The 23,930-nt window shown below is 45.4% G+C and overlaps 1 protein-coding gene across 1 annotated transcript in view; it reads right to left on the reverse strand.

The window, feature by feature from the left end:
- The window catches only part of FAM83F (family with sequence similarity 83 member F), a 65,518-nt gene extending 44,913 nt beyond the window's left edge, over positions 1-20,605 (reverse strand). Inside the window, exons 1-2 of the mRNA XM_029590163.1 lie at positions 20,096-20,605; positions 236-403 (exon numbers count right to left, since the gene is read on the reverse strand). Coding sequence (XP_029446023.1) covers positions 236-403; positions 20,096-20,560 — 633 coding nt within the window. The 5' untranslated portion in view covers positions 20,561-20,605. The remainder of the gene's footprint in view (positions 1-235; positions 404-20,095) is intronic.
- Between the last annotated feature and the right edge of the window lie 3,325 nt (positions 20,606-23,930).

The raw sequence follows: 23,930 nt of genomic DNA on the forward strand, positions 1-23,930 counted from the left end.
GTATTTCTGCTTTAGGAGACAAAAACCCTCATAGCTGTAGCTAAAAGTCCATGACCTTTCAGCTTTGGGCCACCTCATCAACATGGAAGTGTGGAAGCATCCCAAAAAGAAGGATGAAAACCAGTCAATTATATCCAGTTGTCTCTGTCCTTAACATGCTGGCAAGATTCTCTTTTGCACACACGTGCATCAGGACATGCAAACTTCCACAAAAGGAGATTTCTCTGAATCTTACCCATAGCATAAAAGTGTTGAGCTCCATGCCTTGGCACATCTCCAGGAAATACTTCACCCCATCCTCATCCAGGATCAGGTACACAGGAACCCTGCGCTTGTACGCAGCATCCACCATGTCACGGAACACATTGCGGTCTGTGAAGTAGTCCATGACCACGGCGATGACCTAGTAAAGAAGTCGAGGGAAGAGATGTCAGGTGAAGTCTTATTGATAAAATGAAAGAAACAAATGGGATGACGATGTGTTTATAGTGGAGCAGGGCAGTGTCAAATATTGCTATATGGCACAGTATTCCACCCTGAGGAAATAAATGTTGTGCTCATCATTCTACAATAAAGGTTTTCAAACCAGTTCCTGGGGCCCCTCCACCCAATCAGATTTTCAGGATCTCTCTAATGAATATGCATGAGATTTATTTGCATGCACTACCTCCTGTGCATGCAAATATTTCTCTTGCATATTCATTAGAGATATCCTGAAAACCCGACTGGCTGGGGGGAGAAGGGGAGGGCCCCAAGGACCGCTTTGAGCACCTCTGGCATTATAGATACCTACCTTTCCTCCAAACAGAATTCAAACATGTTTATTTCTCATGTTTTCAGGAACGCCAGAAATGGAGCTTCAGTTAAGCAACTAATTGGGCAGTGAGAAAATGCTGGACATTTGTCTCTCTCTCTCTCTCCATGCCTCCTGTATAACTTAGAGGTTTGAGCCACCAAGTTGCTGCTGTTTTAATAGCTCCTGATTAGTGGCTCAGCCTCTAACAAATCATACAGAGGGTGCGGAGTGAGATGATGCTACATAAAAACAGAAAACGTGATAGCAGAAAGAGACCATATGACTTATTTATTCTGCCCGTCCACTCAACTACCGGTAATCTAGCTTTACAATTCCCATCAACTGCTCAGAGATCCCCTGGGTTTATCCCATGCTTTTTTGAATTCAAACACTGTTTTTGCCTCGACCACCTCCATTGGGAGGCCATACCATGTATCCACCACCCTCTCTGTAAAGAAATATTTCCAAAGATTACTCCCGAGTCTTTCCCCTTTCACCATTATCCCATGACCTCTCGTTCTAGATCCTCCTTTCCATTGGAAAAGGCTTGCCTTTGGCACATGGAAACATTTGAGATATTTAAATGTCTATCATATTTCCCCATCTCGCCTTCCCTCTAGGGCAGAGCTTTCCAAACTGTGTGTCGGGACACATTAGTGTGTCGCCTGCAGTGTGCAGGTGTGTCGCGCAAGCCCGGTCAACTCTGATGCGAGTTTGGGCTTTTTTTTCCCCTAGAGATTCACTTTTTTTTTTCAGTTTATGGGTTGCTTATTATTGGGTGATTTTTGCTGTCAATCGCGTTTTTTTGGGGGGCTTGGTGGGTGGAACGAGCCCAGCCATCCTTGCATTGGCTGCTGCTGTTGATGAAGCCTGGCCATGAGGAGTACTGACTGCAAGCAGCAGTGTCTGGTGATCATGGAAGGGAGTGAAGCACTTAACTGGCAACAATCAAAAAGACGAGGTACATGAGTGTGGGGGCCAGACATGTGCTGGGGGGAGAGAGATGAGTGAGTGGGGGGCAAACGTGCTGGGGGGACAGACATGTGCTTGAGGGGGAGAGATATGAGTGTGTGGGGGCCAGACATGTGCTGGGGGGGAGGAGAGAGATGAGTGTGTGGGGGACAGACAATTTGTTTTATTATTGTTTCTCATAAATTATAACAATAACATGAATCTTGGAATATATATTTTTAATATAAATTTAAGGTTTTCATGAGATAGGTTGTGTCGTGAAACATTTTATTTATGTATATATTTAAGGAAACATACATAAATTGTCGAAATATGTTTCGTTCGTTTAACCTTTAACCTCTGGTTTACTAGTAGACTGAATTACCGTGTCGTGAAATTATGTTTGTCTAAAAAGTGTGTCACCAACATGAAAAGTTTGGAAAGCTCTGCTCTAGGGTATACATTTAGATCTTTAAGTCTCCCCATATGCTTTAGAACAAAGACCACTGATCATTTTAGTAGCCACCCTCTGGACCAACTCCATCCTATTCATATCCTTTTGAAGGTGCGGTCTCCAGAATTGTACACAGTATTCCAAATGAGGTCTCACCAGGCACTTATGCAGAGACAATATCACTTCCCTTTCTCTGCTCACCCTTCCTCTCCCTATGCAGCCAAGCATCTTTCTAGCTTTTGCTGTCACTTCATGCATCGGTTTGGCCACCTTAACATCATCAGTCACCCCCAGATCCCGCTCTTCCTTTGTGGTTAGAATTTCACCTTCAGTACTGTATCTCTCCCTTGGGTTTTTGCACCCTAAATGCATTACTCTGCATTTTTTACCATTGAATCTTAGCTGCAAGACTCTAGACCATTCATCGAGCTCTGCTAGATCCCAACATGTTTTCCACATGATCTGCTGCCACCCTGTTTCCACAACCATTTGAATTGCTCATTGAAGGTTTGTCTTCATTTTACTATCCCTGATCTAATTTAAAAAACAAAACCAGGGGGAGAATGTTTTTAATTTCCTAACCCTCTCCTCCCCCAGCTCAGCCTCCTACTACACTCATCCAGAATTAAATTGATCCCAGAATTCCATTTTTGCAGTGGATAAAAAACTTTTAGAGATTTTATGATTAAACATTTGCTTTCTTACTTTATATTGTCATCCTTATCTCTTGACTAATTAGGGACAATAGTCTATGCATATTTCTTTGCGCGACATTAGTTGGAAACCATTCAAATTCACAGCTACTGCTTTTGCTTAGGTTGAATGGTTAATTGATATCAAGAATCACTCATTGAACAGAACTAAATGTTGAATATTGCTATACAAAATAATGATTGCTGAGCCCCTCGCTCAAGATTCAATAACCGGGCACTGTCTGTTCACCTCTCCCAACTGCATTCTGAGAAATTGAGAAGCCTTTAAGTCCCGTTACTCATTAAGAACAGATGCAGCAGATTTTTCTGGTTTTACTCCTGGCCAGAGATCACATGAGAAAGTGAATGGAAGGACCGGCATGGTTGCTCAGTGCGGTAGTCCCGAGTTTGTTTCCCTGGTAAGGTGGCTCTATGGGTCAGCCGTAGTTCTGGGGATGCTGCGGAGGCCATGTTCACAGTCCCTGGCAGAGGAGGTGACCCAATCATTGCACGACAGCATGGCTTCTAGCTGAAGATGGTTGCTGTGATAACTGAAGCTAGATGAATTGGGCGACATTATGATCCACATTTAATCCCATTACCCCATCTTCGGATTTAGGAATAGCCAACCTAGGCAACTGTAACAAGTGCCAAATTTTCATTGGTGCTAGAGCAACATTGCTGCCAGGGATGTTGTTAGCACCAGGTACACGGCCTTTACCCAGAGTCCAAAGATCAGCATCCAGAGTGTTTGCCACAGCCTCCACTACATTTTTTTTTCCCAGTCTCCAACTTATCCTGCCTGCACAGTCCATCATTGCTATGTTACATTGTGTGCTTGTGGTCCACTGGGTCCCTGCTATCAGGAGAGAGATGTCTACAGTCAAAGGGGGCCTGCGCAGCCAATGGAGACTTCTGCTATCAGTTGGGCTTGTGGGAAATGAGAGTGCCTCTATGGGCCATACACTCACAGGGTCCAAATATAAGCCTGCTGCATTGGGCTGGGCTGCACGGCTAAAAGAGACTTCTGCATTGGTTGTACCACGAGGGGAATGAGGTTGCTTCTCTCGACTGAGGCTGCTGCTGTCTGCATCCTGCACATTTTGAGGAGAGGGCATGTGTGTGTGTGTGTACGTGTGAAAGCACCTGAAAGAGCATGTACGCACGTGAAAGCATGTGTGCTCGATAGCATGTCAAAAGAGCATGTGTGTGTGCATGACCATGAGCATACGAAAGAGCATGTGTGTGTATGCGTGCGCGTGTGAGTATGAGAAAGTGTGTGTGTGAGAGAGAGAGCATACAGGAGAGAAAAAGAACATGTGTGAGTAAGGGAGTGTGTGTATGAAAAAGAGAAGAGAAAGTTGTGCACTTACTATCCATTAATCCATGACTATCTCAGGGTGACTGGAAATCAGAAGTTCCCAGTGGTGGATTTTTTAATCCTTATTTGTTCTAATTATATGCTATTTGATGTGTCTGCTATTTTGAAATATTTTATTGGTGTTAGGGACATTTTTAAAAAACGTTATAAGAGTTTTTAATTATAAAATATTCTTGTCAGCAGTTTTGAAATGTTTATTCCTTTTATGAGTATAGTTTTACTATTATGTTCTTTCATATTTCTTGATTTCCTTGTTTGATGTTTTATATGGAATCATGACATTTCTGTTTTTCTGTTATTGTACTGCATACACAGTCTGGTTTATTGCAGTTTCCAGTCCATTTTTGTACTTTATGGTCTCTTGATTCTGTGTTTAATGAGGGTTTTTCTGTGTTCTGCATGTTTGACTGAAGTAAGGCAATCAGCTAGCATGTAGTTTCGTGTAGAGATCTATAGCAGTTTGGCTTGTTCTGTTTTCATATTAGTAAGTGTATTGGTGTTTTAGGACCTAGTGAAAATTTTGTAATGTTGCCTTTTCATAGATAAGGTTGTTTCTGTGGGAGTGCAGGTAGTTAGTGCTGTTTTAGAATAGGAGATTGACTATATTGTAATCCACTTTTTTCAGAGGATTCATTGTCAATTGTTTTCAGCATCAAATTAAAGACAGCACAATTTTTAAATGTCTACAATACTGTAACCCAAAGACTGTATGTAAGTGGCTGTGTGTTGTACTGTGCTCAAGTCCCTCAACCAGCTGTGAGAGCATCTTAAGAAGAAGTTAGTGAAAGGTATGAATGATTGATGCACGCATATTTCCATAACACTGGGAAAAATGAGCAATGTACCCATAATAAACATGAACACAATTAATGGAATGCATACATTTGCAGATTATGTTCCATCATTCTCTTGGTGTTTCATGGCGATTCATGGGTACATCACTAATTGTTCTGTTGATCCACTGGTAGATTGTTCATTACCATTATCCTGGGGATGCTAGAATAAAAGCAACAGGGGGATGAGAGAGAGGAGGCAGGTTCAGAGCCAGTGGCATATTTAGGATAATTTATTTAAATGATGGGAGGACAGGTCCTCTCCCCCACCCCAGTCCTCAAATGTTCAGGCCTGGTCTATGGAAAAGTTTGCAAGGTGGAGACAGAAAGGACCTATAGGCTTGTACCCCAGATCTTGAGTCACTTAGCAAAGTCCCTGGCCGCTGCCTTGCCTCTATCTGGAACTGCTCTCGTCATGGCACTGGCTGCAGCTCCTTGGAAAAAAAAAAAAGGGGGGTCAGTGCATGGCCTGAGAGCCCTCACACGGGTTTCCATTGGAGGTGGAAAGTGCCATAAAAGATTTAAAACCAGGGAAATCCCGCAGTCTCGATGGATTTACCCCCCCCCCCTTTTTTATAAGAATTATAGAACCTTATTGTGGGAGCCGCTGGCGAATATGTTTAATAAGGAGGAGGAATAGCCTAGTGGTTAGAGCAGTGGACTATGAACCAGGAGACTAAGGTTCAAGTCCTGCTGTTGTTCCTTGTGACCTTGGGCAAGTCACTTTACCCTCCATTGCCTCAGGTACAAAAACTTAGATTGTAAGCCCTCTGGGGATAGAGAAATACCTACAGTACCTGAATGTAAACCGGTGTGATATCTCAATTAAGATGAATGTCAGTATATAAAAATAATAACTCCTACCATTTGGGAACATAGCGGGTATTACTATATTGCCCAAGCCGGGGAAGGACCCCCACAAGTTGTACCTCTTATAGGCCCATCTCGCTCATAAATATCGATCTGAAAATCTTGGCTAAAATCCTGGCTTTCTGATTGCATGGAACGATATGTAGGCTCATTCATGTTCACCAAGTGGGGTTTATGCCGGGCAGGATGATAGTCGATAATATTAGGAAATTGATTAACCTGATTCATATCGCTAAAACTAAGGGCGAGCCAGAAATGTTTTTGACCATCGATGCGGAAAAGGCCTTTGACCGCGTTTATTGGCCCTGTTTGCAGTATTGGAAAAGGTGGGCTTGGGGGGGGGGGGGGGGGGTACTTTCTCCACCTGGGTGCGGGAGCTATATAGGGACCCTCTAGCATGTCTAAAGATTAACCATAGCATAGGGTTGTTCGCTGTCACCACTATTGTTTGCCATAAGTTTGGAACCTCTGGCAATGGTAATACGGCAGGCAGCAGATGTGTATGGGATTATAGGCGGTCTCCAGCAATATAAGGTCTCACGATATGCTGATGACATTTTTTCATTATCAAGACCTATGATCTCGCTGCAAGCGGTGATGACAAAGTTAGAACAATTTGGAAGCCTATCGGGCCTGAAGATTAATCCAGACAAAATTGGAGATTCTCCCAGTAAATTTCCCTGTGGATCTGCTGATAGAGGGCAAGAAGAAATTCCCGTTTCATTGGACAGTGGGCCCACGGGCCCACTGTTTTATGCGCTTGTTTCATTCATAAATGTAGGAATGCCCACGCCCTGCCCCGGTTTTGCACTTTTTCATTTGTGCACATACCGGGAAAAATGCACGTATACGGGTGGCTTTTAAAATCTGACCAGTGCATGCCGGCCCAACTTACTCGTGTTTTGGTGCACACCTGGTTTTTAAATTCAACTTAATGGTCTGAAAAGAGCGGGATTTAAGTAGAGCTAGATAGTTTACAACCTTCGCTGATTCCACATACCAATCCTTTACTAGCTCATCTCATGTTGCCTCTTCCAGAGAGGACTGCTTCAAGAAGACCGTCCTTGGGCAACCAAATTAATAAAAGGGATGGAACAGCTCCCCTATGAGGAAAGGCTGAAGAGGTTAGGGCTGTTCAGCTTGGAGAAGAGACGGCTGAGGGGGGATATGATAGAGGTTTTGAAAATCATGAGAGGTGTAGAACAGGTAAATGTGAATCGGTTATTTACTCTTTCGGATAACAGAAGGACTAAGGGGCACTCCATGAAGTTAGCAAGTAACTCATTTAAGACTAATCGGAGAAAATTCTTTTTCACTCAACGCACAATTAAACTCTGGAATTTGTTGCCAGAGGATGTGGTTAGTGCAGTTAGTGCAGCTGGGTTTAAAAAAGGATTGGATAAGTTATTGGAGGAGAAGTCCATTCATTACCTGCTATTATGTTGACTTAGAAAATAGCCACTGCTATTACTAGCAACAGTGACATGGGATAGACTTGGTTTTTGGGTATTTGCCAGGATCTTGTGGCCTGGATTGGCCACTGTTGGAGACAGGATGCTGGGCTTGATGGACCCTTGGTCTGATCCAGTATGGCATGTTCTTATAGTATCTTCCTTGTCTTGCACATTTAATCAGTAGCATCTATGAAAGAATGTATAAACCAAGTGGCTGCCTCATAGATGTCTGCTGGAGCAGGCGCTGTAGACTCTGCTTGAGACGACGCCTGAGCCCTCGTAGAATGAGCACAAAGCACCTGCGGAACCTGTTGACCCTTCATCAAAGTCTGAGGGGATCATCTGCTTGATTTACATGGACAATGAGGATTCTGAAGCTGCCTCTCCCTGTGAGGTAGGTGAATAAAGGCCTATCAGTTAGCCAAAAGGATTAGAGAGCTTTTATATACATGAGGAAGGTTCAAAGAACCTTTAATAAGGGGAGAGACTATCCTTACCATCATGGTCCCCTTTAATGGGACACTAGAAAAGATAATGCCTGTTTAACTAAGGCAAAAACGATCTTGGATAAGAAGGTTAAAAGTGACTAACTGTGGAAAGACTAGAAGGGATCACTGGCAATTAAGGTCTGTAACTCTTGGCATAGGGCACTAGGGATACTATATTCAAGAAATGTCCTTTGAGAATGTAGGACTAAGCATCTTGAAAGAAGGAAACAAGACTTCTAAGAACCCGGTCCAGATTCCATTGGGGCACCAGAGCCCCAAGAGGAGGCCAAATATGCTTAACACTGAACTCCTGAATCTGATGTCTGTGCCATGAGTTAGCTGCATCTGGGACCCACAGGGAGTTAACAGCTCAGTCATTGTCAAAAAGCCTTTTGCAGGTAGGCCGAAACGGATGTAATGTCCACCTGCCAGGGTGAAATGGCCAGAGATTTGAAAGAAGTCTCAAGTCTAATGAGACACCAACAGAAAGTCACTGCTAAAGAATATGCCTCTCTGAGCTAACACACTTCAAGGGTTAGGCTGATAAGATTAAAAAAAAAAAAAGTCAATTGCTGGCGTACCAGGCTGCAAGCAATCCCTGAACTTTTTTTTTCCTCTGGTATCTGAATAATCTGTTGGCCTTGGAAACTTGCAATTTGCCATCAAATTCAATTGTGGGGGATCCCCATAATCTGTTCTGTTCATGAAAGCTTCCAGTCTGAAATCACACACTCTGGAGACCAACTTATTCCTGTTGAAGTCAATTTAAACACGTTACCCTTGCAATTTGAAATGCTAAAAATTGCAGTAAGTTCTGCTCTGCCCACCAGAACAACCTGCTTGCTTTCTGGGCTATCACTGATCTCTGGGCATTCCCTTGTTCGTTCAATAAGCAACCACTGAGAGCAGGAGCTGCAACCAGGCCGGCCTGATAGCCTTGTTTTCCGATCTGTTTAAAGACCTCATGCTTCTTTTCCCTTGGACCAGATCCTTTTGAGTTATGCAAGGGGCAACAGAATGCATCCCAGCACATCAGGCTTGTACCCGATATGCTGTCAACCGATCTGGGAGGATACTGGTCCATTCCTTTTGATAGATCATGGTACTGCTACTGAAGTCAGGCCATCTCTGACAGAGGAAGATGGTGCTTTGACTATGGGGACTAGCAGGACAACAAAGACATTTGAAGCCACAGGCGAGCCTTAGCTCCAGGGAAATGGAACCAGAGAGGCCATCACAGACCCCAGGAACTGGTGATACTACCACACCCTGGGGAACCTCTGTGAGATAAGTTTCACATCTGAGCTGCTCATTTACTGACTCTCACCTGAGTCAGGAAGCCTTTGCCTATCCTGGTATCAAGACAAACCCCCCAACAAACCCAGAGCTATGATCCAAGCCTGGAGAGCAATCGCCAAAAATTGCTGACCTAGGAGCTGAGATCTTACTCTACAGGGAAACACACAAATTGTTGCACTGAAAGCAAGCTCCACCAAGGATGTGGCATGAAGACTGGGGACCTTGAAGCCAAGAAATCCTACTGCACCAGTTCAGCACGTGTCCATCATCTGTTGGAGACTACTGGCTACTGCCAGGACAGCTTCAGTCTATATACCAAGCAATGATGGCGCTGACAAAGGGCGTGTCCTTGATATTCATCTGCTAGTAGGTGGAGATAACTCTCTAGGTTGAATCAAAGCTGGCTCTTCCATTAAGCAAACTAGGTGGTCACCTAGATTTGGTGGTGGCAAAATCCTGCCAGGATGTCTAGGACAGGTGCTGTACCAGAGCCAATACCATCGAAGAAGAGAGTGCTATGCTGGAGCCACTGTTGCTGATAGTTAACTTTGGGTGGGAGATTGACCAAAGGTTCACCCAGGGCACCAAATATGCTTGCACTAACCCTGATCTGGACTGGTGTAGCAGGATAAGAGAAAACACTTTTCCCCTCTGTGACTATCTAACCATACCTCCCCCTGTTGGAAGTCTTGCCCTCCTCTTCAGAAATTCCTTTAGTTGCCTCTGAGTCATCAAACCCAGGACCAAAGGCTTTATGGTTCCAACTTATCAAACGTTTGTTTACTTTTTCTGGGGTACCATAAATAAACAAAACAAACAGGATCCTATCAGCAGAAATACTAACAGCCAGCCTTAGATACACAGATCCCAAATCTTGATAGCACCATAGCAACTGGAGCTCCCTCAGCTCCAAGAAAAGAAAAGAAAAGAAAAAAAAAGCCACAGAAAATCTTCCAGTTTGACCCCCTCATGAGTAAGCCAGCCAGGTATTACTCACTCATGAGCCCCAGGATTATTCCTGGCTGGAAACTGTTCAGGTGTCCACTCTTCCTCCTGGGATTCTTGGTCAGAGATCAGACATCAATGCCTTTTATCACACTAGCATCCATGGTAAAAAGGAAGCCACTTCTCTCAATTCCCCTTTACAGACTTCTCTTCTTCCAGAAAATCCAATCTCCCCCTAAGAAACTCAGATTTATATACACTGAGCTATGCACTCTCTAAAGGTTCTCTATTATAGTTTTGAAAGGTGTAAATAAACCTGTAGCTAAAGATGAGTTGGTTGATACAGTGTATTTGGACTTTCAGAAGGCTTTTGACAAAGTCTCCCATGAGAAACTCCTCAGGAAATTACAAAGGTCATGGGATAGGAGACCGTGTCCTATTGAGAATTGTTAACTGGTTATTTATTTATTTAAAATCATTTATTACTCGCCTTTCTTGCATTCAGAGTGGGGTACACTAAGAACACACAGAATATAGCAACTAGCTAACAAACGTAACTGTTCAGGGAATCAACAATATGAGTAAAAGCAAACATCATATAGCATGGCCATACTTTATGCCTGTTATTTTGATGTAAAATAGTGACTTTTATTGATTAGTTAAGTAGTTAAAACATCGTCAATAAAATCGAACATATGATGACAGGAGCATTAAGAACCACAGAGAAGATTTACAGGCACATCAGAGGGGCTAAGGAACTCCAGAAGGGAATCGCGTAGGGAGTATAAATTGTCACTTCATGCTGGATAAGCGTTTTTAAAGAGGTGGGTCTTCAATGCTTTTGTAAAGAAAGCTCTTTCACGGAGGGAAAAGCCAGGAAATGAAGGCTAGGACTAAATGGTCAGTTTTCCAAACGGCGAAAGGTCACAGGGATCGGAATGGGCCATGTGCTGCTTAACATATTCATAAATGATCTGGAAAAGGGAAGGATAAGTGAGGAGATCAAATTTGCAGATAACACAAAAACTATTCAAATTTTTTAAAAACAGCAGCAGATTGTGAGGAACTGCAAAAGGATCTTGTGAGAGTGGGAGACTGGGCAACTGAATAACAGATGAAATTTAAAATGGGAAAAGTGCAAAGTAATGCACATAGGGAAAAAAATAATCCCAACTACAGGTACACGATGCTGGGCTCTGTATCAGTCATCACCCAGGAAGAACCTAGGAGTCTTTGTGGACAATATGTTGAAATCCTTGGCTCAGTGTGCGGGAGCAGCTATCAAAAAAAAAAAAAAAAAGCAAATAAAATGAAAGGAAAAAACTGAAAAGGAATGGAGTCAAACGGAAAAAATCATATTACCACCGATTTGAGCCATAGGGCACCCACATCGTAAAGTATTATGTGAAGTTCTGGTTGCTCCCCCCCCCCCCATCTAAGAAAAGATTTAGCAGAACTAGAAAAGCTGCAGAAGAGGATGACAAAAATGATAAAGGGGATGGAACGGCTCCCCCTGTGATGAGAGGCTGCGCAGGCCGGGACTCTTCAGCCTAGAAAAGAGACAGCTGAGAAGGGACATGATAGAAGTTTATAAAATCAAGAGTGGAACAAGTAAATACTAAAACAAGTTTATAAAATCAAGAGTGGAACAAGTAAATACTAAAACAAGGAGACACTCCATGAAATTAACAATCAAGAGATTTAAAACAAATCATAGACAGTACTTTTTCACTCCGCGCACTATCAAGCTGTGGAATCTGTTGCCAGAGGACGTGATCCCGGAGGAAAAGTCCATAACACATTATTAGCCAGGTAGATTAAAAAAAAAAAAACAAAAAACTACTGCTGTCCCTTGGAGCGAGTAACAGGAAATGGATTTACTTTACGGGATCTGTCGGGTACTTACAACCTGGACTGGCCACTGTCGGAGATATTGTGTTCTCTCTCTACACACTCACTTAAAGTCATAGAAAATTACTTGTTACCCTGGGCTGCAGATCCAGCTACCTGTAAAGCAAGGGTTCTGAACCCGATCCTTAAGACACCCCTAGCCAGTCTGGTTTTCAGGATAGCCACAACCAACACGTATGAGATAGATCAGCATAAAACAGAGGCAGAACACTGGCAAGGTGTGTCCTGAGAAACCCTTCTATAAAGAACAGAGGTAGAGATTGAGCAGTAGAGGCTAAGTGAAATGAAAGGACTGGAAAGACGTGCTTTTTTTTGAGCCAGTCATTAAGAGATGCTGTGAAAGAGTGGCTGGGATTCTCTCCCCTAGAGGTTGTGAAAGCTGCCTCCTTGACATCCTCGGCCCCTGTCTGGCCAATGGCTGAACAACTGATTTTGCCATATGATCAATGTTTTTTTGGATTTTCTCCTCTTGCCTTTAGCATTTTATGGAAAGGCAGTTTATAAAGTTGAAAAAAAAAATTAAACAATTCTGAGCTGGAAGTCACAAATCAGAGTCACAATCAATCAGGTTTTTTTTTTTGTTTGTTTGAAACTGGTAGGTGCCCTACACTGCAGGATGGGTGGATGAACCGTGGTTGGGATTATTCCTCTGAGTATCCTATGTTCAAAGAAGTGAACAGACTGTTAGAAATTATTAGGAAGGGAATGGTTAATAAAATGGAAAATGTCATCATGCCTCTGTATTGCTCCATGGTGAGATCGCACCTTGATTACTGAATGTGAGTCTGGTTGCCACATCTCAAAAAGATATAGTGGAACTAGGGGAATGGAACAGCTCCCCTATGAGGAAAAGCTAAAGAGGAGAGGGCTTTCCAGCTTGGAGAAGAGATGGCTGAGTGGAGATATGATAAAATCATGAGTGGAGTGCGACGGGTAAATACAAATTGATTGTTTACTCATTCAGAAAATAAATGGACCAGGGGATCCTCCCTAAAATTACTGAACAGTGCATTTAAAACATATTGGAGAATGTATTTTTTTTCATTCAACTCACAATTCAATGCTGGAGAATATGATAAAGGCAGTTAGTATCACTAGGTTTAAAAAAAAGTCCATAAACTTAGTAACCAGATAGGCTTGAGGAAAGCCACTGCTTATCTCTGAGCATTAGCAGCATGGGATCTATTTTCTATATAGAATCCTGCCAGGTACTTGTGACCTGGATTGGCCTTTGCTGAAAATAGGATACTGGGCTTGATGGACCTTAGGTCTGACCCAGTATGGCACTTCTTATATTACAAGAACTAATGCGTGGCAAAGAAAGACCTGATCAATATATCTCAGAAGGACAAACTTTTATTGAATCTGCAGTCACACCAGTGGGGTACATAGGTTAAATTACAGTTCACAATTTTGAACTGTTTCAAACTGTGTTTCAAAACTGTGAACTGTAATTTGTTAACCTATGTACCCCACTGGTGTGACTGCAGATTCAATAAAAGTGTGTCCTTCTGAGATATACTGATCAGGTCTTTATGTTTGCCACGCATTAGTTCTTGTTGCATTTGCTATTGTATGTGTGTGCTATTTACTCCGCCCTTTTCGTGTACTTCTTATATTACTACAGTCCAGGCTTTATTCACATAGCACGAGTCCTGGCTTAACATCCTGTATAAAACCTGTCACTTAACTCAATCTCTTCAACACATATTAGCAACTCACTTTGGGTCAAGGTGTCACAGGCCTGCTTCATGGTTCGACCCTTGAATTGCACAGCACACTGAGGGGTTCCCAGAGTTCTCTTATGAAGCTCTGAGGATTGATCCAAGTTCCTCAGTGGCAGGATCACAAGGTTTTACATTTAGGCTTCATGCAGACTCTCCTAGCTCGCTCTTCCCCAAATCTGTCTGTGGCTCAGAGGCAAAAAGCATTTGCCTCCTACCTGTGCAAACCCTGGCATGAGGCCAGCCAGGACACTTTTGCCCTTAATCCAACCCTAAGGCCTTTTTTTTTCTAAAACATGACATGACTGGTGGCTCCTAGGAAGAAGCACAGAACAAGCATGCATATGCACAACTACTGTGTTAGAAAAACAAACACCGATGGCAAATATTTGAGAGCTTTTAAATTAAACCTCCAGTCAGAGGTATAAACACCACCAGCTCACAAGTGCTCCAACCTAGATTCTAATGAAAGGGTTACCACGTCAGAGTCAGTTCAGAAACTGGCTCTGCTGAAGTGCCATATAAAACTTTGCCTTCATATTACTGGGGATGGGGGGAAGACTGCTTTTAACTCAGCAGCTCTCTCCACGGTGAAACAAATACTTAAGGCCCTTGCCTGACACCAGCACACATTTCCTCAAGATAATATCTAACCGAAACAGGATGCCTCACTTAAGACCTGGAGTATTCTCCGTCCTTTGCCAGCAAGTGCAAAACTCATACGTGGAACCAGTTTAACTCGATCCTATGCAGGAATGTGCCAGTACCTACAGATTGAACGAAATGTCACTATGATCGCAGTTACAGACCCCCCCCATCCATAACCCAGGCACGTGCCTATGGGCAGGGTTTATTGAACTGCAACCCCAGACTGTGATAATCCGGTTACAGGAAACCAGGTGGGTAAAAGTCACTAATCATTCCTGAGGCTTTACCATGTTTTTTTTTCTTGATTATCTATGACCGGATTATTGCAATCTATGTTTACAACTCAAACAACCCTGTCTGAGGGCAGGTTTACAACTGTAGTAAAAATGTAAGCCCCGATTCTGATCAGGGAGTTCATAGTACTAAGTGTGACAGGCGTAGTCACCAGCAATAGGCCCTTGGAGAAGTGGTGATGTGGGAGAGGACCTCTGGGGGAGGTGTGGATGGGTACACTATAAGGGGGTGCTTAAAGCTGGAGTGAGCCTTTTCTTTTTAACCCTTGAGCTGATTCATGCTGGAGTGATGTCAGAGTGGGGAGCATCTCTTTCCTTCCTGGCAGCCACTGCCAGTGAGCAGCAGGACACTGGATCCAAGAGAATCATACTGGACCCCTGGGCAAAGCTATTAAGCCACCTGGGAGGAATGATGGAGTTCAAGAGAATGGGATTTCATCTTGTGTCCAGGGAAGAAGGTGTAAGAGGATTTCCCAGTACTGAATACTCTCTCATTGGAAAAGGGTGGATTAAGGGCTGGTCTTTATGCTAAAGGGGGAGAAAAGACTGCTCTGAAAGTGATCCTTAGAAGAAATGTGTTTTGTTGTTCTTGCTGCTACTGCTGCTCTAAGTAACCTGTGTACCCTGAGAAATCTGTTAATTTTTAAGATTTTTGACCCCGACTGCTAGTATCCCCAGATTTTTGTAAAACAGTTTTGTTTGAAAATGCCCTTTGGAGTGAGATCTTTTTTTTCACCCACTATCAAAGGCCACCATCAGTTAAGAACATAAGAAATTGCCATGCTGGGTCAGACCAAGGGTCCATCAAGCCCAGCATACTGTTTCCAACAGAGGCCAAACCAGGCCACAAGAACCTTGCAATTACCCAAACACTAAGAAGACCCCATGCTACTGATGCAATTAATAGCAGTGGCTATTCCCTAACAGGTCTATCCTGTAAAGTGCGGCCACGTTTACCCTGCTCCTAAGCTGCGTTTTACTCACTTTCCGGCCGCGTTATCCCTTCCTGCGATCCCGAATCCCCTTTAACCTACTCCTACCGCGTCCTAAAATCCCCGGCCAACCCCTTCCGCACGCGGCATGCATACTGCATGCAAACGAGCGAATTAGCTATTCCCTAGCATCCCGTAACCCGCGCCCCGACTATCGCTCTCTTTCCCTGCTGTTTTGTCGCGCGTTTAACCTGCTAACTTACCGCCTACCCTGACCCCTGCGGTAGAGGCAGGGGTAAGGGTAGGTGGAAGCTTTCCCCCTGCCCCCGCTCACCTGCCCCGGCCGCGATCATGGGTGCCGGTCTCCGGGGCAGCCCCAGTCCTCTCCCCTCCTCCCGAAGCAAAAAAAAAACAACCCAAAAGCAAAAGTAAAAGTCGCTTCGCCGCTTCACTCTTCCCTCCTCCCGGAGCAGGGCGCGAAAAGCAGCCTTGCTCCGGGAGGAGGGAAGCGGCGCCTGCACAACTTACTTTTTTGCAGCCATCAGCAGGAACACGATCGTGGCTCCCGTAGCTCCTCCCGACGAAGATGGCCGCCTGCACGGGGGAAAGCGTACAATTGGCCGCTCAAGACGTGGCGTCACACCCTGTGACGCCAAACGTCGTGACGTCACGTCTTCAGCGGCCAATTGCACGCTTCCCCCCGTGCAGGCGGCCATCTTCGTCTTCGTCGGGAGGAGCTACAATCGTGTTCCTGCTGATGGCTGCAAAAAAGTAAGTTGTGCAGGCGTCCAAAAGCGACTTACTTTTGGGATCTTGACAGATCCCAAAAGTAAGTCGCCTTTGGAAAAAAACCAAAATTGTCGCTTTTGGGAAAAAAAAAACCAAAATTGCTTTTGGATTTTTTTCGCTTCGCCGCTGTCAGTGTCTATTCTCCCCTCCTCCCGGAGCAAGGCTGCTTTTCGCGCCCTGCTCCAGGAGGAGGGGAGAACAGACACTGACAGCGGCGAAGCAACTTACTTTTAGCTTTTGCTTTTTTCGTTTTATTTTTTTTTGCTTCGCCGATGTCAGTGTCTATTCTCCCCTCCTCCCGGAGCAAGGCTGCTTTTCGCGCCCTGCTCCGGGAGGAGGGGAGGGGGTACTGGCAGTCCCGACTTCCTGGTATCTGTCATTTCAAATGACATTTGAAATGACAGATACCAGCGTGGCGTGAAGTGTTAGGCCCGTGGACCCAGGATACTGTATAGGCGCGCTATCCAGTAAAATGGGTTGCGCGGGCCTAACACTTCACGGACGCGGTTTACATTAACATAAAATTAGTGTTCAGGATCGAGTGGTAGGTGAGCTGCACTGTGCGTGCGGCAACCGCGGGTGCCGCAGGCACTAACGCAGCTCTTCCTACCGCTCGGTACTGGATAGACCTGTAAGTAAACTTGATTAATAGCCATTAATGGACTTCTCCAAGAACTTATCCAAACCTTTTTTGAACCCAGCTACACCAACAACATCCTCTGGCAACAAATTCCAGAGCTTAATTGTGCGTTGAGTGAAAAAGAATTTTCTCCAATTAGTCTTAAATGTGCTACTTGCTAACTTCATGGAATGCCCCCTAATCCTCCTATTATCCGAAAGTGTTAATAACTGATTCACATCTACTTGTTCAAGACCTCTCATGATCTTAAAGACCTCTATCATATCCCCCCTCAGCCGTCTCGTCTCCAAGCTGAACAGCCCTAATCTCTTCAGCCTTTCCTCATAGGGGAGCTGTTCCATCCCCTTTATCATTTTGGTTGCCCTTCTCTGTACCTTCTCCATCACAACTATATCTTTTTTGAGATGTGGCGACCAGAATTGTACACAGTATTCAAGGTGCGGTCTCACCATGGAGCGATACAGAGGCATTATGACATTTTCCGTTTTATTAACCATTCCCTTCCTAATAATTCTTAACATTCTGTTTGCTTTTTTGACTGCTGCAGCACACTGAGCCGATGATTTTAAAGTATTATCCACTATGATGCCTACATCTTTTTCCTGGGTGGTAGTTCCTAATATGGAACCTAACATCGTTTAACTACAGCAAGGGTTATTTTTCCCTATATGCAACACCTTGCACTTGTCCACATTAAATTTCATCTGCCATTTGGATACCCAATCTTCCAGTCTCGCAAGGTCCTCCTGTAATGTATCACAATCCGCTTGTGATTTAACTACTCTGAATAATTTTGTATTGTCCACAAATTGGATGACCTCATTCATCGTATTCCTTTCCAGATCATATATATATATATATATATACAAGCCGTTAAGCCCGTTAAAACGGGCTACATCCCTCTGTCTCTCACCTCCCCCTCTTTCTCTCTCCCCTCACTCTTCACCACCCCCTCCCTCACCCACTCCTCCCCACCCTCCCTCTCCTATCACTCAGTCCCTCCCTCCCACTCAGTCTCACTCACTCCCTCCCCCCTCTCTCCCTCCCTCTCACTCACTCAGTCCCACTCACTCTCACTCAGTCCCCACTCCCTCCGTCCTCTCCCTCAGTCCCACTCCCTCCCTCAGTCCCCACTCCCTCCCTCAGTCCCTCCCTCCCACTCAATCCCTCCCTCCCCCCTCCCTCACTCAGTCCCACTCACTCTCCCTCAGTCCCACTCCCTCCCTCTCTCTCCCAGTCCCACTCCCTCCCTCAGTCCCCCCTCTCCCTCTCACTCAGTCCCACTCCCTCCCTCTCACTCAGTCCCTCCCCCTCACTCAATCCCTCCCTCCCACTCAGTCCCTCCCTCCCACTCTCTCTCTCCGTCCCTCCCTCCCACTCAGTCCGTCCCTCCCTCTATCTCTCTTCTCCCTCCCTCGCTACCGCCGTCGCCGCTACCGCCGTCGCCGCCCGCTGCCGCCGCCCGCTGCTGCCACTGGACGCCACCATTTTTTTTTCTTTCTGAAGCTGCCTCAGAGCGACGTGCTCGCCCGCACATGCGCGGTAGAGCTGGTCTCTACTGCGCATTTGCGGGCCGTCGGTCACAGGCCATTTATAAGGTAGATAAAGCACCAGCCCATATATATAAAGCACCAGCCCAAGTACAGATCCCTGAGGCACTCCACTGTTTACCCTTTTCCACTGAGAAAATTGACCATTTAATCCTATTGTTTCCTGTCTTTTAACCAGTTTGTAATCCACAAAAGGACATCGCCTCCTATCCCATGACTTTTTAGTTTTCTTAGAAGCCTCTCATGAGGGACTTTGTCATACGCCTTCTGAAAATCCAAATACACTACATCTATCGGTTCACCTTTATCCACATGTTTATTAACCCTTCAAAAAAATGAAGCAGATTTGTTTAGGCAAGACTTCCCTTGGGTAAATCCATGTTGACTGTGTTCCATTAAACCATATCTTTCTATATGCTCTACGATTTTGATCATTAGAATAGTTTCCACTATTTTTGCAGGCACTGAAGTCAGGTTCACTGGTCTATGGTTACCCGGATCACCCCTGGAGCCCTTTTTAAATATTGGAGTTACATTGGCCACCCTCCAGTCTTCAGGTACAATGGATGATTTTAATAATAGGTTACAAGTTTAACTAATAGATCAGAAATTTCATTTTTTAGTTCCTTTAGTACCCTAGGATGCACACCATCCGGTCCAGGTGATTTGCTACTGTAGTCTGTTTGGAAGCTAGTGAGCAGTCAGGGAAAGAAGCATTTGGTGGAGTCTTCTCTGTCCAACATGGTGTATACAGCCCTAGCCACTGAGCCAGATCCATTACATCATCTGCTCAAATCAATTTTGCTTTTGAACCCACATAGAGACTAGTATTCAACTCAAAAGCAGACATCAGACCTTTATTTTAAGTTCTTGAAGAGTAGATTACATAAAAACCCAGGATTAAAAAAAAAATCACTAATCATGATCCACTGCTTGAACGTCTGGAGCACTGATGGGGCCTGCAATGGAATAGATCTACAATTTGGGATCTGCTGGGTACATCCTGGAGATCTGAATTGGCCACTGCCCAAAACAGGATGCTGGGATCTAGGATAGATGGACCGCTGGTCTGACTCAGCACAACATATTTTATGTTCTTACTTATCAATCTTCTTCCACAGCAGTAAACAGTCTTCACAGTAAACTTGAACCTCGATCCCCTACCCCCTCCTATACCAGCAGCCTCCCTGCTTTGTGAACTTAGCTTAGGCACACGGAAACATATCAAAATACTGATCCCAGGCACGTTAGAGAAAGTTCCTCCTACACTCCTGTTACGGTAAAGAAATGGTCTCGGTTCCCAACCTCCACCACTCCTGTCACGAAACTGTACGATTCAGTTCTGATGTGACAGGGGGCACTGCAGATCGGGTCGCGGGTCCTCCCCCCTCCCAGGATCTTACATTTTACAAGTTAGAAAAGCGGCGGCCAGTGCGCAACTTTACCTTTTGGGCTTCTTGGATGATCCCCCGTAGGACCTCTTTGATATGAGGCGCGTTCTCCTTCGGCGGGTGCGTGTACACCAGGACCCGGCTCATCCCCCTGTAGAAGCCACTTTCCGGCCACCCTAAGTCCAGGGGCGGAATCTCCGTGTCGGACATCTCGGGCCAGTAATCCAGCGAGCCTTCCCCCGCCTTCCCGTCCGCATGCTCGCCCTTGGTCCTGGCTTTCCAGGGACTGGGGGCGCCGTACTGCTGCCAGCTGGCGCGGAGCCCCTGCAGCTCGCGGCTGGATAGGAAGTCCCGCATGGGCTCCTTGCACACCCGCTCCTTGTATGCCTGCTCGCCCTGGCTGACCAGCACCCGCAGCGCGTCCCGCTGCTCCTCGCTGTAATAAAAGCCAGGCCGCTCCTCCGGCACCCGCTCGCCCACTCCGACCCAGTCCAGGCACCGAAGCTGCGACTCGGCCATGCTGCTGCCTCCACGCGCGCTCCGAGCCGCCGCTGCTGCCCCGCAGCTCACCTGCGGCCCCGCCCACTCCCCCAGCAAGCCCCGTCGCTCACCTACGGCCCCGCCCACTCCCCCAGCAAGCCCCGTCGCTCACCTGCGGCCCCGCCCACTCCCCCAGCAAGCCCCGTCGCTCACCTACGGCCCCGCCCACTCCCCCAGCAAGCCCCGTCGCTCACCTGCGGCCCCGCCCACTCCCCCAGCAAGCCCCGTCGCTCACCTGCGGCCCCGCCCACTCCCCCAGCAAGCCCCGTCGCTCACCTGCGGCCCCGCCCACTCCCCCAGCAAGCCCCGTCGCTCACCCGAGGCCCTGCGTCTCACCTCCCCGCCCATTCCCCCGAGCCCCGCCCACTGACCCAGCATCTTCCCCCCCCCCCCCGCGAACCCGCCCACTCCAGCAAAACCCACCTGTCCTGGGAAGCCGGCCCCCTGACTGGGCGACGGAGCCACGCCCACCTCCTCAGTCTCTGCCGCCGCTCCTCTCGTGCGGGCGAAGGAAGGGGGCGGAGCTTGCCTTCCCTGCTCTGCCGGCTTTTGTTTGCCAGGCGGGGATGGAGGAGGCCGCTGAGCCCGGCTCTGGCCTCAGATAAAGTCTCTCAGCGCTGCCCAGGTGTTAGAGTTGATGACGCACCAGTAAACTGCTTCCTGGACCTTTCCATTTCTTTTCATTCTCTTCTTGGCAGCTTTGAACTTCTGCCTTATCCCCTTGCCCACTGTAGGAATCGGGGGGGAGGGGATGTTGCGGCCACCTCGGTTGACTGCAGGCTGCGCTTCCTGAGGCGCGTACATTAATACGATTACACACGCTACTTTGTACAGCCTGGCTTGTTACAGCAGAAATTTTCCTTGCATGCTAGGACTGGAAGAGATCAAAGCTGTCGGTTTAATTGGTTTGGATACTTTGGAGCCTGCGATTCCTTTGTTTTGGGCCAGCGAAACAAACCTTTACACGCTTTTACGATTCTTTTTTCTTTCTTCAGGTGAAGGAAACTAACGACTTGCAAATTAATGTCCAATAATATTTATGTATTCATATTGGTGATTATTGGTGCAATAAAATAAATCACAGCCACTAAAGTATACAGTTGGTTCTGCAGCTAACTCACCAGCACATGTATCCAACCGGATCTCATCTTCAGCGTATTTGCTAATGTCTGTGTATTTAAAGTAGGCTGACACTGCAACCACTGTACTTTGTTCAGTAATAAATAAACCTTATCCACAATTCGCTTGAGAGATTGAAAAAGAATACAACTGGCTATTGGTTTTTTTTCCCCTCCCCTCCGTATTGATGGAAAATGATAAAAGTGTCATGCCAGATAAACACTGTAGGTAGAAAAATGGCAGGCTGCTTCCTTTTTATGGAATGTGCATCGGAAGAGCCAACTCAATAACAACACAAGAAAAATGTAATGTTAGCGAAATTTGGGAACCATTTCTGGAATGGAATAGGAAGAACGAATTTCTCCCCTGGATGATTGAGTAGGGCTCCTCTGGATAACATTTTTCTGAGGAATGTTTATTTTAGTTTAATTAACTTTATTTTGAATTAACTGTATTTAGTTAATGTGAATTTTCCTTTCAGCATGTTATTGGGGATGTGGGGAGGTGTTAAATGTCACATTTTGATGTTTTGGTTAATTGCTGTGCTGAACTGTTTCGTTGTTATTTAACTGAGGTTCAATAAACATTCTTTAAAAAAAATGTGTGTGTGTGTGGGGGGGGGGGGGGGGAATGATGTCATATTAGCTAATATACATACTTGGAAACTGGAGTAACTCATCCATAAGTGGAATGGTTTGTGTACTATGAAACTAGTAAGAGTGATCTGCACTTGCAGTGTCCTGCTTGGTTATATAAGGGGCTGACCATCTGGCCATCAGGCTTTCCCACCACTCGCTACACGTCACTGACCTGTGACAAGCACAGGATAAGAGAGACTACAGGGAAATTGTGCAGTGCTCCAAACATTTTCCTTCTTCCTCTCTTCCTTCCTCTTTTTCCTCCGTGTTCCCTCTTCTCTCTTCCCATATCTCCCCTATTCAGATTCCTTTCCTTATTCCCATTTCTCCTCACTCCCCTCCCAGATCAGGTTCTTATTGACAACACCTTGAAACCTTCGCCTCGGTGTGTGGCGGTGGTCAAAAAGGCAAATAGAAAGGAATTATTTGAAAAGAACAGAGAACAAAACTGAGAATATCATATTGCTTTGAATAGATCCATGATCCGACCACACCTTGAGTGCTGTGTGCACGTCTCGTTGCCCCCATCTCAAAGAAGATACAGTGGACAGTGAAAAGGTACAGAAAAGGTGACAAAAATGATAAAGGGGATGTAAAAGCTCCCCTGTGAAGGAAGATTAGGGCACTTTATCTTGGAAAAGAGATGAATGAAAGGGGATCTAATATGATTGAGATTTATAAAGCATGAGTGGGGTGGAACAGGTGAATAGGGAATGGTTATTTACCCTTTCAAACAACACTAGAACTAGGGCACACTCCATGAAACTAATATCAGCAGATTTAAAACAAATTGTAGGAAGTATTTTTTCACTCAGCACGCAATCAAGCTATGAAATCTGTCGCCGGAGGACGTGATCAAGACAATTAATATACAGGCCGATGCAATGTGGGTGCACGAAAAATGGGGGCTCGTAGCTGAGTGCCCGCTTTCCTAACATGTACCCATCCACCTCTCCCGCACGCTTGATGCAATATGCTAACGAGCTGCTTCATTAAAAAGGAGGCGCTAACGGAAATTGTGCATCCCTAGTGCCTCCTCGGTATTGGGCATCCAGAAGTCACTGTGTGCAGGTTAGGGAAAAGGATGCTCAATTTTACAAGGGTCCATTTTCCTAACCTGTGCCCAGCCATGGGATAGGAAACTGGACGCTTGTAAGTTGAGCATCCATTTTCTGAATCTAACCACTGTCAATATTTTTATATTTTTACAATTTTCTGTTCAACTTTTGGGACTCCTCAAGACTTATGGCTAGCTCTGGGGCTGGCATTAATTTATGAGGGTTAAAATGTGTGCAACAGGCGCACAGTTATTTTTTTACATTGAGGGTGCTAGCCAATAACCTCATAAACATGGCATTTACATGTGATGAGCACTGTTAGCTACATGCAGTTTGGACTCACTGATCCCCTTATGGGGTTACTGATGCGTTTCCAAAACGCACATCTAACCACAGGTTAAGCTGTGTGCCAGTCTGAACGCATGATATTGCAGCAGCCTGATAGTGAGATTCAAAAGAGGATTGGACAAGTCCCTGAAGGAAAAGTCCATAAGACTTGGGATACACAAGAAATAGATCAAATACTGGAGATCT

Source organism: Rhinatrema bivittatum, chromosome 2 (genome assembly GCF_901001135.1).
Source record: "Rhinatrema bivittatum chromosome 2, aRhiBiv1.1, whole genome shotgun sequence".
NCBI lineage: Eukaryota > Metazoa > Chordata > Amphibia > Gymnophiona > Rhinatrematidae > Rhinatrema > Rhinatrema bivittatum.